The following is a 16590-nucleotide window of genomic DNA, read 5'->3' on the forward strand; positions in this document are numbered from 1 at the left end:
TGACACACAGGTGCACTGGCTGCAGCAGTGTAATAAATCAACAAAAAAAACACGATGCTGGCTTACACATAGGTAAATAACCACAGTAGAATGTGGCATTTAACATTTTAAAGTATCACATCTAATCTGTCATTTGTCCCTTTTCCAACCGACTAATATGTGATTGGTCATTTGGAATTTACCCATCTATCTGATGTGAGTCAAAGCACCTTCTTTATTGGTCTGGCACTTAAATGCAAAAGTTTGTAAAAACTTTGGAAAGAAAGTTTTAAAAACGTTGTTAAAGTCAAAGAGTCTTACTTTTGATGATACATTTTGAAACTTTAATGATCAAGTTTGGGAAAATGTCTAAGTGGGCCTAATTTGAACAAGGGTAAAATACACCCTTTGAAGACGAGTGGATGTGGTTAGAAAATGAGTTTATAGCCCACTTTATTTCTTAAGCACTCTCACTAGTCAGTCTAGAGAGACCATATCCTACACTTGAAGACAATGTGCATCTGTGGTTCAAAGGATAAACATCCATCACTATTTATGGGCCTCCACTCATGGACAGCAGTGTTTTTTATCAGCTGTAAACGCTCACTTTCACTCTAATTGTCCATCCGCATAGAAAGGCTTCCTCCCACCCTTCAATACCGTGTAGCCAGATAGACCACAACTCACCTCTCACCATAAATCCAATCCAATGGATATTTTCCTGTCAGCCCTTTCTGATTTCATACGCACAGTTAAGTGATATGAAAACACAGTGTAAAAGATGTAGCCTATTATTTTATTTTTATTAGATGATTTTTTTTGATCGATACGATTGACACCTATATAACTAGACCGCAAAACACTTTTTCAGGGCTACACGCAAGGCACAACTTTGTTGCGAATTGAACATATGAAATGTTTACACACATTCATATTACTGAACATTTACATACACATACATATGACATGCTCGTTGAGACACATGTGAAACACATTCACACACACATATGAAACGCTCAAATCCATGGGCGTACCTAGCCCTATTTTAGCCCCCCCTCCCAATAAGAAAAACATTTAAAAAAATAGTTTTTAATTTTTCTTTCATATTTTAAATCCAAATGTGTTAATAATTTATCTTCCTAAAACCCACTAGAGGACACTATTTAAAAGGATATTTTCAAACATTTATTCTGGGGGAACCCCCAGACCCCCCTAATATTGCTAGGTCACAGGAAAAATAATAGGTTTTATCTAGGGGATTTGCCCCCCCAAAAATGGGAACCTAGATTCGCCCCTGCTCAAATCTTATAAGGATGAGTAAGAAGCTTTGAGAATGTAAGATGTGAGAACATTTTCACTATATCCGGAAGGCATGCGTGTGGGAACATTTCATGTAAATGTGAATGCGTTTCATGAGTCTATGCGAGCATTTCACATATGTGGATGTGAGTTTTCAGTAGTACGGATGTGTGTGAACGTTTCATGTGTATGTGTTTCATATGTGTTTGTGAAAAGACAGTCTAAAATATTTCCTAAACGGTCCCTAATAGGCTCGTAGCAGCATTAAATAGTCTTCGCTTCACTTTATTTATGAAAAAATACCAGAGCTCCACCATGTGGTTGGATTTCAGAACTGCAATTTGTGATCAATTTGTACTCAATACTGCCATTTCGCTAAAACAATTACATTACAGTTATTCATTTAGCAGACGCTTTCATCCAACGCGACTTCCAAGAGAGAGCTTTACAAAAGTGCATAGGTCACTGATCATAAGACCGAGATATCCCCAAACATTGCGGGTAGCCAAACATGAAGCAAACATTGTGAAAAAACAGTGCCAAAGGGTGTTACATTTCTTAAATGAGATGTTAAACAGGCCAAGTTGTCAAAGTGTAAACCTAGCCTAACCTAAGATATTTTTGCAGCTAATTTGGCTAGGAAACCTAGATAGCTGAAGTAGGTCCATGCTGCGGAAAATGTTGCAAATCCGACAATTACTGGACAGTTTCGCGTTACCGACTTTTCTGGAAACTGGACCACGTTCTGCATTAGGCATACCACTTATTTCAAATGTACCCGTGGTGGTTTAAAATGTCAACCTAATCCAAATTTTAGGATTGAGATGGCGGCCTTGAGTAAGATCCTCTGCAGACGTAGCCCTACAACACCTATTCATCTTAATTTATTCTTTATATCAAAGTTAATGAGTGTTCATAATTGCTATCTATTAAGGTGTGTGTGTGTGGGGGGGGGGGTATGTGGGGGTGGTCAAGACAAAATTGAAACACCACGCAAACACACAGGGAGTGTCTTAACTCCTCCTGAGCCAGTGGGATTGAGACAGATGAGGATCAAACAGCTGTCTCTCCTGCAGTGATGTCCTGTTGCTCTGGTCCAGGCAGCTTCCCTCCACAGTGCCCACCAGAGACCATGCCCACCAGAGAGAGTGTCAAACCCACCGTCACACAACCCACGGAGGCCACCAGCCTGGTCCAGGGAGCCAGTGATGCAGAGGTAAGTAAGTATAAGGACCCATCTCCTAATGCTTCAGCACAAATGTTTGCAGTGGAATATTTGGATATTTATTTTCTGCAGGATGTTTATGAATCACAATATCTAAAGCAAACAATTTGTATACATGGATAGATCAACTGGAGATTGTGTTATATGCATTATTGGGCCTACAGTAATTTGAAACAAATTAATATTTAGTATTATAGTGTATACTGCATATTATGTTTGCTTACTTAAAAGCACCGAAGACAAAAAAAGCATCAATTTATAACTGTTTGAGAGCTCAATGCTGTATATCATGGTGTAGATGGTAGACTGTAATATGATTACAAAATGGGACTGTGTAATCCAGTTTGCCAACAGTTAGTGTCAAAGGATTATGGTGGTCTGATATCCCTTTCTTGATTTTAGGAATAAAACAGTTGGCCCCTAATGTACCTACCTGTATTGTATGTGAGATTCTAGTTGCATTGCTTAAAAATGTTTCTCATTACTGTTAGAGAAAACCTGGAAAAAATGTATCTTGTTCGTTCAGGTAGTTTGTGAGTCACACCCCCACGGCCATGCCCCAGTTTGTTTGCCTACCCTAGTGTCCCTGTTTTCTCTGTTCTGTGTTTAGTAGGTTCACCTGTGTCTTGTTGATTGTCTCATTAGAGTTGCGTTCACCTGTGTCTTGTTTGGTTTTGTATTTAAGTCCCTGTTACAATGTTTTTGAGTAAAACCTTTTTTTCCTGTCTCCTTCTGCCTGGGTCCTCTCCGCAACTCATCTGTTACAGTCACCAAACCCATGCAGTTGCTAAACAGCTTTCCAATGTTCTGAAATCAATTCTCAATTACCAACTGCCTTATCAGTTGATGCTGTATTTTCTCAACCCATGCACTGAGGAAGTATCATGTGGGAGAGCCTCTGGGAAATATCTGATGTGCCATTAGTGTTGGTAATTGGAAGCCCTTTGCTGTATGATCGAGTAAAGACAACATGGAACAAGAGAAGTCTGTGTGTATAAACAGAGGCCCTACTATGAACTGACATCATGCACCCCTACTTTCTGAGTTGTCACTCCCATTACACAAATCCAATAACATGCTTACCTTCATACAGAGGAACCGATCTTGAGTTTTTCTCAAGTCATTCATTTCATTTTATGACTGATTTTACTAAAACATGTAACATTTCTGTTCACCTGGGCATGGAGGATGAAATAAGGCATGTATTGGTGTTGAATCCATATTGTTTGTTCCATAAACACTTGCCAATACAACAAGAGTAGGGCAACACCCTGCTGGCAGTCATCATCAATGACAGATTAGTTATTTTCCATAATATGCATGGATTTCATATGGTAGTAATTGTAGGTGTGGGAGGCTACTGATGTAGAGTCCCATCTCACTCTTACGATGACTCAGACTTAGTTCTACTACTGACACATAGGGGGGTGGCAGTCTCTTTTTAAAGGAATGGACTGGAGGTCAATGGATAAAAGTGTGGAGATATTCCTGTGATTCTAAGAGCATGACTGTAGTGAATATGGAAGACACTGCCTGGTCATGGGGAACATGGGTTTCACAGTTGGACCCATATTAGATCCTCACTTTTTGATGTTTTTGGACAATCTTTTAGTTAACGACAAATGATGCTTAATGTTGTTGAAAGATTAATGTAGTCTTATTTTAGCATTCAGATGTGATGAATAATTGCCTAAAGGGGTTGAAGCTGCATCAATGATGGCACAGTTTTAAACATGTGATCTGTCTCTGATCTCTGAATTGCACACCGTGCATGTCACACTTGTCCTATTTCTTACTCCTCCACTAGATGGCAGTAAGAAAACATTTTACATCTTCCCAAAAGGTAGCTGATGTTTACAGTTTTAGATTAAACCAGGAAAATATATGAATACTATGAATTGGCAATTGCTATTTGATCTATTATTTACAGGTTATTTACTTAAACCTTTATGTTAGTTAAATAACAGGCCAGTATGGTGAAGGTTATCAAACTCTTACACATGTCTGTATATTCACACTTTATCATTGGTATCATTAACGCAGACATGATCAAGTAATTTCAAAACCTTGATGAAACCATAAACTATCTCAAAACTACACAGAAGGGTGGCATCTACCTGGAAACCTAAAGCTTAAATCAAAAGTTTTCTATGCTTTTTACTGGGGCCTGGCCTATTGTAGGGGTCAGATCTAAAACCTTTGAAGCTTGCTAGGAACTTTCCTTTTCCAAGTGAAGAAGCCACAATATTAGTTTAGTAGTCAGGTGTGTCTACAGGGATTTTACTATGTATGACTACACAGTGGAATACTGGAACTAGATTGTTCAGCACCCTCTCTGACTTTACTGATGAACACTGTCAATTTCCACTTCTTCTGCCAGCCCCCTATGACTCATTAAATCTAATAACTAGTCAAGTGTAGAGTGACCGCCTGGTCGCCTATTCATTCTAGAGGCAAAGACGCCAGGATCTCGTACAGTAATTGGTCAGCGTGAATAAGAGGACTTCAGTATTTTACTATAGGGGGAAAAAAAGGCTCATTGCCAGTGGACACACATCTGTTGCATGAGCATACTTGTATTGGACAGTAATGTCATCCTTTCAACTCAGCTGAAAGCTCTTTTCTAACACCCCCCTTTCATGTGGGTGTCACAAATCATCTGAAAAAATTGTTCTCAATCTCAAAATGGCAGCACTGATGGGTAAGATGCGAGCGGTGAGAAAGGAAATGTGTAACATTTCAGGGTACATTGGTCATACGCTGATGGCCGTATCAAGTCTAGTTTTATAAATTAATATTCCAGTTTAAAATCAACTCACCTATTGACTGTATTAAAACTCAAGGCATGTTAATGACTTTACCAAAAGTGAGATTTGAGGGAGACCGCATGGTGTCCCTTGTTGTGAAAATGTATTCAATGTTTTATAAGGTTCAAACTACAGACATTATTAGATCTAATATGCTGAGGAAAACCGACTATGGGGTTGCTCCGAGCTGAGCTTGGATGCTACTTTGGGGAGCAGGGCAGGCTTCAGGTGTCAGAGCAGGTGAGCGGGATCGGGTTTCTGTCATGTGAGGGTGACTCACAGTAGAGGTAGGACATTGCTGGTCTGTAGTTTGAGTCACATGACTATCTGGATTAGGTGTCATGTCCTTAACCAAGCTCATCCTCTATCAGGGGAGGTCAGGCTGGCCAGAGGCCAGAAGATATGAACACAGACCACACAACAATAGGACATACAAGTGTTTTATAGATACAAATAGATAGGTGGATAGAAGGGCATAGGATCTAAAAAGACTCAATCGAAATGGAGAAGATTACACATACAGTATTGTTTCACCCGTCTCCTCCCAGTGTATTGCTGTGTAGAATTAAGTCAGGCCCCAGACTGCTGGGACAAATTGAGCAACATCATCATGTCAAATGTTTTGGCATCCAAGCCATTGTGGATTTTACTAATTGCAAAATGCTTCCTTAAAAATAGCAGCTGTACTCTGGGGGATTACAGTAAGAGCCAGAACACTTCTGGCCAGATTAGTGCTATCTCACTTGAGCATGTATGACAGAAAACAATAAATCCTTAGCCACAACAGGTGAGTCAAATATCAGAAAGACACACAAATAGACAGACAATGGCATTGATTATTCTGAACAAGCTATGACACATCACTTGTAAGGCTGCTTGTAAGTTCAAAGACTAAATATCAAGTGGTGGGATCACAACACATGTTGTCCTGCTGGCAATGAGACAGAGCAGACCTTGTCTCCTCTATCTTAGAGGAACAGATCAACTCTTTCATTGGGCATAAGAACTGTTATATGCTGCCCGAAAGCTTTGTCTCGAGTTGAAAAAGATGTTTGTGTTTTGTTTGGCTTGCAAGCAACTCTTTGAAAACATAACTATCTCACTGAAAAAGCTCAACATTTTGGAGTTGGATCCTTTTCAGTGAGAGGTGATGCCATAAAGATGTTAATGCTAATGTCCATGCTGGGCTCTTTTAGTCTCTTATCTCTAGTCTGGCTCTTTGACACAAAATAGTATTGAAAAAAAATCTCTCTCTTTCCTATTCAACTCTGTTTTGTGGCTGAGGACATCTGGGGACATGGCTGGGAAAGTCTTTCTGAGTCCTCTTTCTACTGGCTAGCTCGTAAATCTCAAGTGTGGGGAGCTAGAATATATTGCAACATGAACTTTTGGTTCAGTTAAATTATGTAAAATACCTGTTTTAATGAACAGTAGTTACAAATACTGCACATGTAGTCTGCAAGAGATATACAACCTGAACCTGGTTTCTTTTCTCTGACCCATGTATCATGTTGTTGTGGCTTCATGGTGAATATGACTGCTTAGTCTCACTATCTTTTGAACTTCTTATTTGCAGTGTATCATGGATAGTTTAGTCATGTGATACATGCTGACAGTGTGTGTAGGTTGGTGTGTAATCCATGACCAACTGGTCATGGATGCTAAGGTGACCGCTGAGAATCCCTTAGGCCTATTATCACGGCAGTGTGACCCTTACTCAAGCATGCAATCACCGTTTTTATCTGTACATTGATCTCAAGGTAAGCATTTGGGCTAGTCTGTTGACAGTAAACTGAACATATTCTAAGTGTTGAATTCAGACAAATTCTCCATGATTCATTATATGGACAGGACAAATGTTAACTGTTTAAGAACTGTTTATAATCCTTGATTACAAATATGGAATAATTCAGTACAACAATATACTAAATGTAAACGTTCATCCTGTAAATTCCACCCTGAAATGAAGTGCGTCATCCATGGCTGTCTATTATCGTCTTTTAGCTGCAGCCATGTTAGACACCGCCCACACCTTGCCCCAAGGCAAACGCTAGCCAATCACAGTGCTATATCTAATAATATTAACCGGTTTAGGTCTTCTACCTGCAAGTCAATGGAAGTCTGTTACGGGACAATAAACAAATGAAATAATAAGAACCAGAAGAAATTAATGCATAATGGTAGCCATTGAATGACATACTGATTTTATTTCTTTTTTTCTTTTTAAAGTGGTATCTAAAGGACAACTTTTATGTAGTGTGTACTCTTAAACCCTGTATCAGAAAAATCGACCTCCGCATTTACTTAAGTATCCTGTTCAAAATCACTAATATCTACACACGTACAAGCCAGGTGCAAGATATCCTGAAAGACTCAACAACATTTCGATCACTTATACCATGGAATCCGAGAGTAAGGTAATGGTAAAAATATTTTTTATTATATTTATAATATTTTATTTAACTTCATGGATTTATATTATATCTATTTGTGTATCTGTCTTGGTACTTATAACGTCTAGTCTGATATCAACTTTCTCACGCATTTCAGTCATTTTTTCAGTCACGCTCTCACTCAACACGTATTTCTCACGCATTTCAACCATTTATCACGCTTAGAAGTAAGGAACAAGTCCCGCTACATACAATTAATGGACCAGGCGCAGACATACTGAGGGAAGATATCTGCCGATGATAGTTCGAGTTATAAAGAGTTAGATGCCAATCAGAAAACATCACCAGCACCCCCCCACTAGTAGGGTAAGAGATCAATATGGATGTATGCTGATTGTGTATGTTGATTGTGTGTGACCTGACAACTTAAAGCTCATGTTAAACCATAAACCTTAATGCCAAGTTGTTGAATACTTAACACTGAAGGAGGACCATGCAGTTGTGTTAAAAGCCAGGTGTAAGTTTTTATTTTATTTTACCTAAACCCAGTGGTTGGTAACACAATGTGTCTCCATCTCAAATGTCACCCCCCCCATCTGACCCGCCTCTGTGTGTAGACGTGCGGTTGTGCATGCATCCCTGTATTTGTATACAAATACAGGTATATGGATACTAGCATCAATGGAGGAAAAGTAGATAGGTCCCATACTCACACTATACTCGTCATTTTATGACATGTGACATGCTATGGCTACAGTCTTGTGTTTGTGTGTTCACCTCAATGTGTGGTCAATGTGTTTTTAGTCCCTGCTCAAAGGGTTGTTGTATGTATTGATTGCAAAATGTGTGGACTGTGGATGGACCATGCCTTTATCTATTATTTATCAGGTTTTCTGAAGAGATGTTTGTTACATTTGCACACAGTCATGCATAGACTTCCCCTTAAAGACAGATTCAAATGAATATGCTTACGTATATATTTAATCCAGTAATAAAGATAGGCCATACGATGACTCACTCTCACTCACTCACACCCAAACACACACTCATACAGTACACATTTCCCGCACACATCCCCACCTGCTTATACTGAACAAACCAATGTCCTGCATCATCACCACCTTCTTTTTTTACTGAGCAAACCATCATGCTGGACAGTGATATCGATTTAGTCTTGGTTATGCTAGTATGAAATCTTGGAGGACATAAAGGGATAGTTAAATATATAGAATCGCTCTCCATAGCATTAGAGGGGGGGTATCGTTAGAACAACAATACACACAACAGATTATCCTTAGAAAGCTGTGAGGTGGCTGGTTTCTAATTGCTTCACTGGAAATAACCTTCAACTTGCTGTAGAGCCCTGTCATCAAAAGACAGGAGCCAGAGATTAAACACTATTCACAGACCACTGACGTAACCTGCTCCAGCCTGAACCAATGGAATATAGACTTCTATGGTGTCTTCTATGGTGATTTACAATGTATTTATTCTACTAAGCAATTACAATTATTTTATGGTATGCAATTCAACTTTTTCATTTGTTAATTTGATACATAATTGTGTGTTCTCTTGGAAAGCACCTGTTGAATACAACCTTCTGTGAAGTCAAGTGGGATAGTGTGCGCCACTATGTTATCATCACTATGTGAGCAAATCTCGCAGAGTTTTGCCAGCTGTAGATCTGCATCAAGAGGTTACTTAGTAATAGATGTAAAAAGGGTTATGTTTAGGTGTACTCGTTACATAAAGGCTTAGTGTCAGGGAATGGCTTAAGGCAAGTCTCAAGTGTGTGGCCTGTGTTGACATCTTGTGCACACAGTTAAGTTGTGATATGCCTTTATACTGTATTTAAAATAGCTCATAGTGTAAAGCTTGAACAGAAACCAGACTTATGTTATAATTAATATTTAGAAGGCTAGCTAAGCCTCAATATCTGTATTTAATCAAATGTTTTCCCTGCCTCTTTCACCCAACCAAACTTAAAACGTTCTTGAGCTTATTTGTAAACGTTCTTCTTTTTTTGCATGTTACAGCAAGTGACAGGCCAGCTATTGATGGCTGTGGGGACAGCTGTAATTGGCTCCCTGCAGTTTGGCTATAACACAGGGGTCATCAACGCTCCTCAGAAGGTGAGTATTGGATTGGACCGGACAAAAACAAGGCACTAAATACTACATCATAACACGAGTTATGAGTTAGGTGGAAAACTGACAACATAATGAAAGCTCTATGATATTATGAGCTGGACCAGTGCGTTACACGGTAAAGTAAAAGACCTATCATTGACATGGATTATAAAAAAACGGTGGTGAGAACTACATAGCATCATTACTATTATTGCACACAATGTCATTATCCAAATACATAATCAAGTGGAGCTTACCTTTGGCTTCAACCATGCATTGATGGAAGTGGGTGAATAAGACCGAGCTTGATTGTCCCCACTGTGGGGGGGGGGGGGGGAGGCTAGGAAACTGTGTGTATCAGCAGGGTATAGATAGCCACAGTCTCAGGGCACATCCTTTAGAGGACACTGCACCCTCTGCCTGACTCCTATCAACTGCAGCCTGGCGAACATTTATTTGTTAACATAAAATGATTGTGTGCAAAAAAATTGATCTTCTGTTGAGTTTTCCAAGGGGGTTTTAGATAGTTTGAAAGTAGCTGTTTGACATATATTCCATGCTTATCTGTAAAGTTTGTTTAAATCATCCAGTTTCAATTGATACCCTACATGTTGAATTGTGTTTCAGATCATTGAGAACTTCTACAATGAGACATGGCACAGCAGATATTCGGAACACATTCCCCAAACCTCCCTGACCACAATGTGGTCCGTCTCCGTAGCCATCTTTTCTGTGGGAGGAATGTTTGGCTCCTTCTCTGTAGGCCTGTTTGTCAATCGACTAGGAAGGTACAATACGAGTGTTTGGTCAAACCTGATAGACATTTTTGATTAAAAAAAAGAGTGACAAAGCTTACATATATGTCCATCTCCTGCTTTACAGGAAAAACTCCATGTTCCTAGCCAACGTGTTGGCCTTCATTGCAGCTGCCTTCATGGGTTTCTCTAAGATGGCAGCTTCCTGGGAGATGCTGATCACTGGTCGCTTCATTGTGGGCCTGTACTCAGGACTATCTACTGGTTTTGTGCCCATGTATGTAGGGGAGATCTCGCCCACCTCCCTCCGTGGGGCTCTCGGCACCCTACATCAGCTGGGCATCGTCATTGGCATCCTCATGGCACAAGTAAGTTAACAAACGTGTTAGCTGATGGATCCAATCAAGTGTAGTAATCAGTACCATACCTGAACAGACCATTGGGTATTCTTTGTATACTCCTGAAGTACAGTTCTAGAGTGAATATAGAGTATAATGGATTGTAATGCCTGATGGCATTGCTGCCACCTGGTCAGGTCTTTGGAATTGAGTCGATCATGGGGAACAGTTCGCTGTGGCCCCTCCTGCTGGGTTTCACCTGCATTCCAGCCGTAGTGCAGTGCTCCCTGCTGCCCTTCTGCCCAGAGAGTCCCCGCTTCCTCCTCATCAACCGCAATGAGGAAAACAAGGCCAAGAGTGGTAAGACAACACTTGTCTTTTACTAAACTATAACTTTTACTAAACTATTACATTGAAGACTAAGATTGGAGCAAGTCGTATTGAGCCTTTTGAGAAATTTCACAGTTTTGAAAAAACTGCGAGGCACAGATGAGGTGAGCGCCGACATGCATGAGATGAAAGAAGAGAGTAGACAAATGATGAGGGAGAAGAAGGTGACCATCGCTGAGCTGTTCCGCTCTCCCCTATACCGCCAGCCCATCTTCATTGCAATCATGTTGCAGCTCTCCCAGCAGCTGTCTGGCATCAATGCTGTGAGTCCTGCTCACCTTAACAACATTAACACACTTCTACATAGATACTACATCTTGCATCCACTGACACACACACATCAATTTTGTACATGATGAGCATGTATACACAAATACTTATAACAGTACATCTCTCCATATTGTGTGATGCCACAGATTTTCTACTACTCCACCAGGATTTTTGAGAAGGCTGGGGTGTCTCAGCCAGTCTATGCCACAATCGGAGCTGGGATTGTCAACACGGCCTTCACTGTGGTGTCTGTAAGTTACAGAATCTGTCTTCCAGCATAACTCCCCAAGCTAGTAGTCAGTACAGACTGTATGATTAAATCAAATGCTCATGTAACCCCCTATAATAACCATACTTATTCTCATTTAAGTCTCTATCCTTCATATTTGTTCATAGCTGTTTGTGGTGGAGCGTGCTGGTAGAAGATCCCTCCACCTCATTGGGTTGCTGGGAATGGCCGGATCAGCAGTCTTGATGACCATCGCCATGGCATTGTTGGTATGTAGATAATCTCATTCCTCTCCTTTACGAGTGTCCTAAAGAAAATACAATGAGCCATGCGGTATAGTAACACATAACACATTTTTGTTTCCCTTTCTTCATCAGGACCAGTTGAAGTGGATGTCATATGTCAGTATTGTGGCCATATTCAGTTTTGTGGCCTTTTTTGAGATTGGCCCTGGCCCCATCCCTTGGTTTATTGTGGCTGAACTCTTCAGCCAAGGTCCTCGGCCCTCAGCATTCGCTGTAGCAGGTTTTTCTAACTGGTCTTCAAACTTCCTTGTGGGCATGTGCTTTCAGTATGTTGAGGTAAGGAGTCACCTAGTCAATTCCTGGGCTTTTGTCACATGATAATTATAATACATTAGTCAAAGGATCTCTTGACTCACTTCTACAAATTTCTCTTCAGCAACTGTGCGGCCCTTATGTCTTTATCATCTTCACTGTGCTGTTACTCGGCTTCTTCGTCTTCACCTTCTTCAAAGTGCCTGAGACTAAAGGACGGACCTTCGACGAGATCTCAGCTGGCTTTCGCCAGAGTGCAGGACAGGGGGCGGACAAGTATTCTGCACCTGAGGAGCTCAATACGCTTGGGGGGGCAGATTCTGAGCTTTGAATACCCCATCTTATTCATATAGTAACTTCACCACACATACATACACCAGCATCTCTAAACACTAAACTGTTCGGCTGCACTGATGGACCACAACTACTTATGGTGTGATAGATATTACACTAGGAATGATTGAATGATTTTAAGTCAAAAGAGGCATATGTAAATATATATTTTATTATTACTCACAGTTTATACTTGAAAGTACTTGAAAGTGTTGGTCTCTTTAAAGGGCTATTCTACTACTTTTCTATTAATAATATATATTTATTATGATTTCTCAATGTAATAACAGGAAAGGTGTTAATGTCCAAAAGTCAAACTATTGACAAATCATTGTGTTTTAAGATAATAAGCCAGGGGAACAATCTCAATAAAGTATCAGTATATAAGAGATGTATTTTGTGAATGTTATGGTTTATGTTATTGGATGTTATATTGGGTGACCATCTTTATGTGCCCATAACCCACTCTCTTCTCAAATGAAATAGAGAATTTGCCAGTATTCATTTGTTTGTTATCCAAGGGATGTTACAATATTTCACTGGACACTAAGAAAGGCATATTGACTTGATTTAGTATGTGAGCGTGCGTGTGTGTCTTCACTTTATGATTAGTGGCTTTTCCTTTACTATTGAACATAATTGCATACTCTAAATAACATAAAAGGAAGTAACTGTAAATATACTCTCAGCCTAACAGTTAGTGTAATATTTACAAACATGGCAGAACATTCATTAGCGTCTAACAGCGTCTAACACAATGCGATCTAGTGAGGTACTGAACAAGAACATATTGAGAAGACAAATCTGTGTGTATTAGATATGAGTGATACTTTTTTGCAAATATAATGTGCCAAGACATGCTGCTGTCATGACAATTCTGTGTCATGAGACATCGTGTGATAGTTGGGTTTTTGGATCAATAAATCGAAGCTGCACAAAGAATAATATATGCATGGCTGTCTTTCTCTACTACACACAGTAATTATTCGTATGGTACCCACTAGTAATGGATTTGCCTAATGTATACTGAAGCATACCGTTTTTATATAAATAAAGGCCTAAAATTGCCAAACGTGGAAATGCCATGCATAAGTTGCTGTTCTCATCTTTCTGCCAAGCTAATCGCGTGTGCCCCCTGGTGCCGAAAATTATTTCTGAAAAGAATGCTCAAGACTTCGCACGAAGAACGAGCATAGAGTTGAGAACGAGGCAATGGCGTAGAAAGGACCCTATGTCCACACTACTGACACCACTAAAATGTATTAAAACATTTGTGACGGCGATTATATGTATATATTTATACAATCCCTTAACTGAATGTTATTTTAAACTTGGCACGAATTAATCAGTCGCTAGTGAGCGAACACATTTTTGTGATTCGTTTTTTTTTGTCAGGCAGAGTGTGGGCTACTTTTTGAATGAATTTAAGACCCCGTTTGTATAGTATCCGATCTGAAATTAAATGGTTGAAATAATTGAAAATGTTCTTCGTAGGCCAGTGACATGTTCATGAAAGCGGGTTTCTTACATTGTTTTCAAATGTTGTGTTTGCTGTTATGCGCAAATAGCTTTCAAGTTGCTATTGAGGAAGCATACGATATTAGCCTACTTCCTAAAACGATTAGACTGTATTGTTGACTTTAGGTGTTCTTGCCTTAATCTATCTGTTTAAACATGGCAGACGAAGCCCTGTTTCAGTTCTTACACAACGAAGTAATTCAGTACATTTACAAATCTGATGAAAATGAAGAAATGGTAAGCTATATGCATGTTGTTCTAATTAGCCTATATAGAAATACTTGAGAATTTTGAGTATACAAGATGTGCATTTCAATAGTGGTTTTTATGTGTGACATTTTTGACAACCCTGTAATTTTAGGAAAATGGAAGGTGCATTACCAAACTGGAGAACATGGGCTTCAGGGTGGGCCAAGGACTGATAGAAAGGTTGGTTTTATATTCTTCCTGACAGGTCGATGGTACTGATCATATTTTAAGCTTTTATTGTGTGCTGACAATGATGTTTATGATGTTGTAAACATAAATAAACATCCCTTGTCCCCTAATGTTCCATGCTCATGACTATGTCTTTGGATTATATTGATGAAAGGAAATGAAAAAATGAGTGTGAAAACGGTGGATCTTTTTAAAAATTAAGGTTCACCAAAGACACAGCTAGGTTTAAAGATGAACTAGATGTCATGAAATTCATCTGCAAGGATTTTTGGACCAGCGTTTTCAAAAAGCAAATAGACAACCTCAGAACAAATCACCAAGTAAGACTTATGATAAACACTTAATAACCTGTTTAGTCAACAACTATTTAAAATTCACATTTCCACTATAGTAATTGAGGCATAATCACACACAAAGGAATGTGTCTTCTTTTGCAGGGTATTTATGTTCTGCAGGATAACAAGTTCCGGCTACTCACACAGCTGTCAGCTGGTAAACAGCATTTAGAGCATGCACCAAAGGTGAGGAAAGTGTAAAATTGACGATGTAAAAAAAGTATTCCAGTAGTGCAATGGAAGAAGAATAATTTGTTCTAGTAGTTCCTATCTTATTGGTTTTGTGTGTGTGCTAACTATAATTGGATGCATCTTTACAGTATTTGGCTTTTACGTGTGGCCTGGTGCGAGGAGGGCTTTCAAACCTTGGGGTGAAGAGTATCGTCACAGCTGAGGTTTCTGTCATGCCTGCCTGTAAGAGTTTTTGAATATTTAGACCACCACAGTTAAGCACAATATGACAAAGTTGAGTCTCAATCTGCTGCATTGATCCAAATAATAACATGCTCAACATAATTTGTCTCAATGTTGTGCAACAAATGGTATCATGATATAACAGTTATTGGATTAGATTTGACTGTACTGTCATTGTGCTCAGTATAGAGTACAGAGCCAATGAAAAGCATTTAGCATCTAACTAGAAGTGCAAATAATAATAGCTTGTAAACAGGCATAATGTCTGAGGTAAGAATTGTATTGTTTCACTGTTTAATTTATCCACAGGTAAATTTCAAGTTATGATCCAGAAAATGTAGGACCCATCTGAAGACAACTTCTTCACTTAAAACATTTTCATATCAGCCAAATTGCCTTTTTTGTTTGAGCTCAACCCCTTGAAGCAACCCTGCATGACTGTTGAGACATCTTTTTTGTTTTTAATTGGTGTAGTCTTTATGATAATTATAAAATAAACAATGATTGCCTTTAGTATTTTATCTCATGTTGAATATCTTAACGTGAAATGTTGTTAAATTATTTTCACTGAATGTTGAATAAACACTCCATGGTATTAACAGGTTGTCATTCAAAATTATGTAATCGACTGTTGAAGCTCAACAATTTGTCTGTGAATCAAAGTAACTTTTAATAATGACTGTTAATGTCTTTTTTTATTATCACCAAGGTCTACAAAAATATAAAATACAGATGTACATACTTAGTACATACTTAGTAGCTCATACAAATATAAGCAAGAAGCACTTAATTAAACACAAATATAATGTATTACCAACATTTTACAGGTTCATTGTTTTAGGAGATTTTTTAAGGTGAAATACTTTGGATATATTGCTTGATCTCTTTTTTCAACCCCCAAAAATAGCTTTTAATGATAGTCAAATTTGACAAGTGGCAATAATACAATGTGTTGTCTTCATTAATGTGATAAAGAACAAATCCGTAAGCAACATTGAGAAACCCAAAATAAAGTTCTGGTTAATAATCTTACAAAAGTCAATCAAAAATCATTTGCACAAATGATGCATTACACATGATCTAATCCAATTAATTTTAAAAGTGTTGGCTACTTATAGATTAAAACATATCTAAAAAGTTCAGTCCCAAATGCCTGCTGATGTTTTTAGATGACGACTTCC

General features: G+C 38.9%; 2 protein-coding genes across 2 annotated transcripts; both read left to right on the forward strand.

Moving 5' to 3' along the window:
- Nucleotides 1–7410: 7410 nt before the first annotated feature.
- Nucleotides 7411–13640, forward strand: LOC124481211 (solute carrier family 2, facilitated glucose transporter member 1-like). Its single transcript, XM_047041091.1, has 10 exons — nt 7411–7727; nt 9740–9835; nt 10460–10620; nt 10715–10955; nt 11123–11285; nt 11391–11578; nt 11732–11836; nt 11982–12083; nt 12192–12395; nt 12496–13640. Exons 1-10 carry the CDS (start codon nt 7710–7712, stop codon nt 12700–12702), a joined length of 1485 nt encoding a protein of 494 aa, XP_046897047.1. The 5' UTR covers nt 7411–7709; the 3' UTR covers nt 12703–13640.
- Nucleotides 13641–13890: 250 nt separating this feature from the next.
- trappc6b (trafficking protein particle complex subunit 6B) lies at nt 13891–16008 on the forward strand. The gene is made up of 6 exons (XM_047041176.1): nt 13891–14459; nt 14584–14651; nt 14863–14980; nt 15098–15181; nt 15316–15409; nt 15719–16008. The coding sequence occupies exons 1-6, from the start codon at nt 14379–14381 to the stop codon at nt 15748–15750; spliced, it is 477 nt and encodes a 158-aa protein (XP_046897132.1). The 5' UTR covers nt 13891–14378; the 3' UTR covers nt 15751–16008.
- The last annotated feature ends 582 nt before the right edge of the window (nt 16009–16590 follow it).

The sequence above is a fragment of the Hypomesus transpacificus genome, chromosome 18 (assembly GCF_021917145.1).
Source record: "Hypomesus transpacificus isolate Combined female chromosome 18, fHypTra1, whole genome shotgun sequence".
Lineage (NCBI taxonomy): Eukaryota > Metazoa > Chordata > Actinopteri > Osmeriformes > Osmeridae > Hypomesus > Hypomesus transpacificus.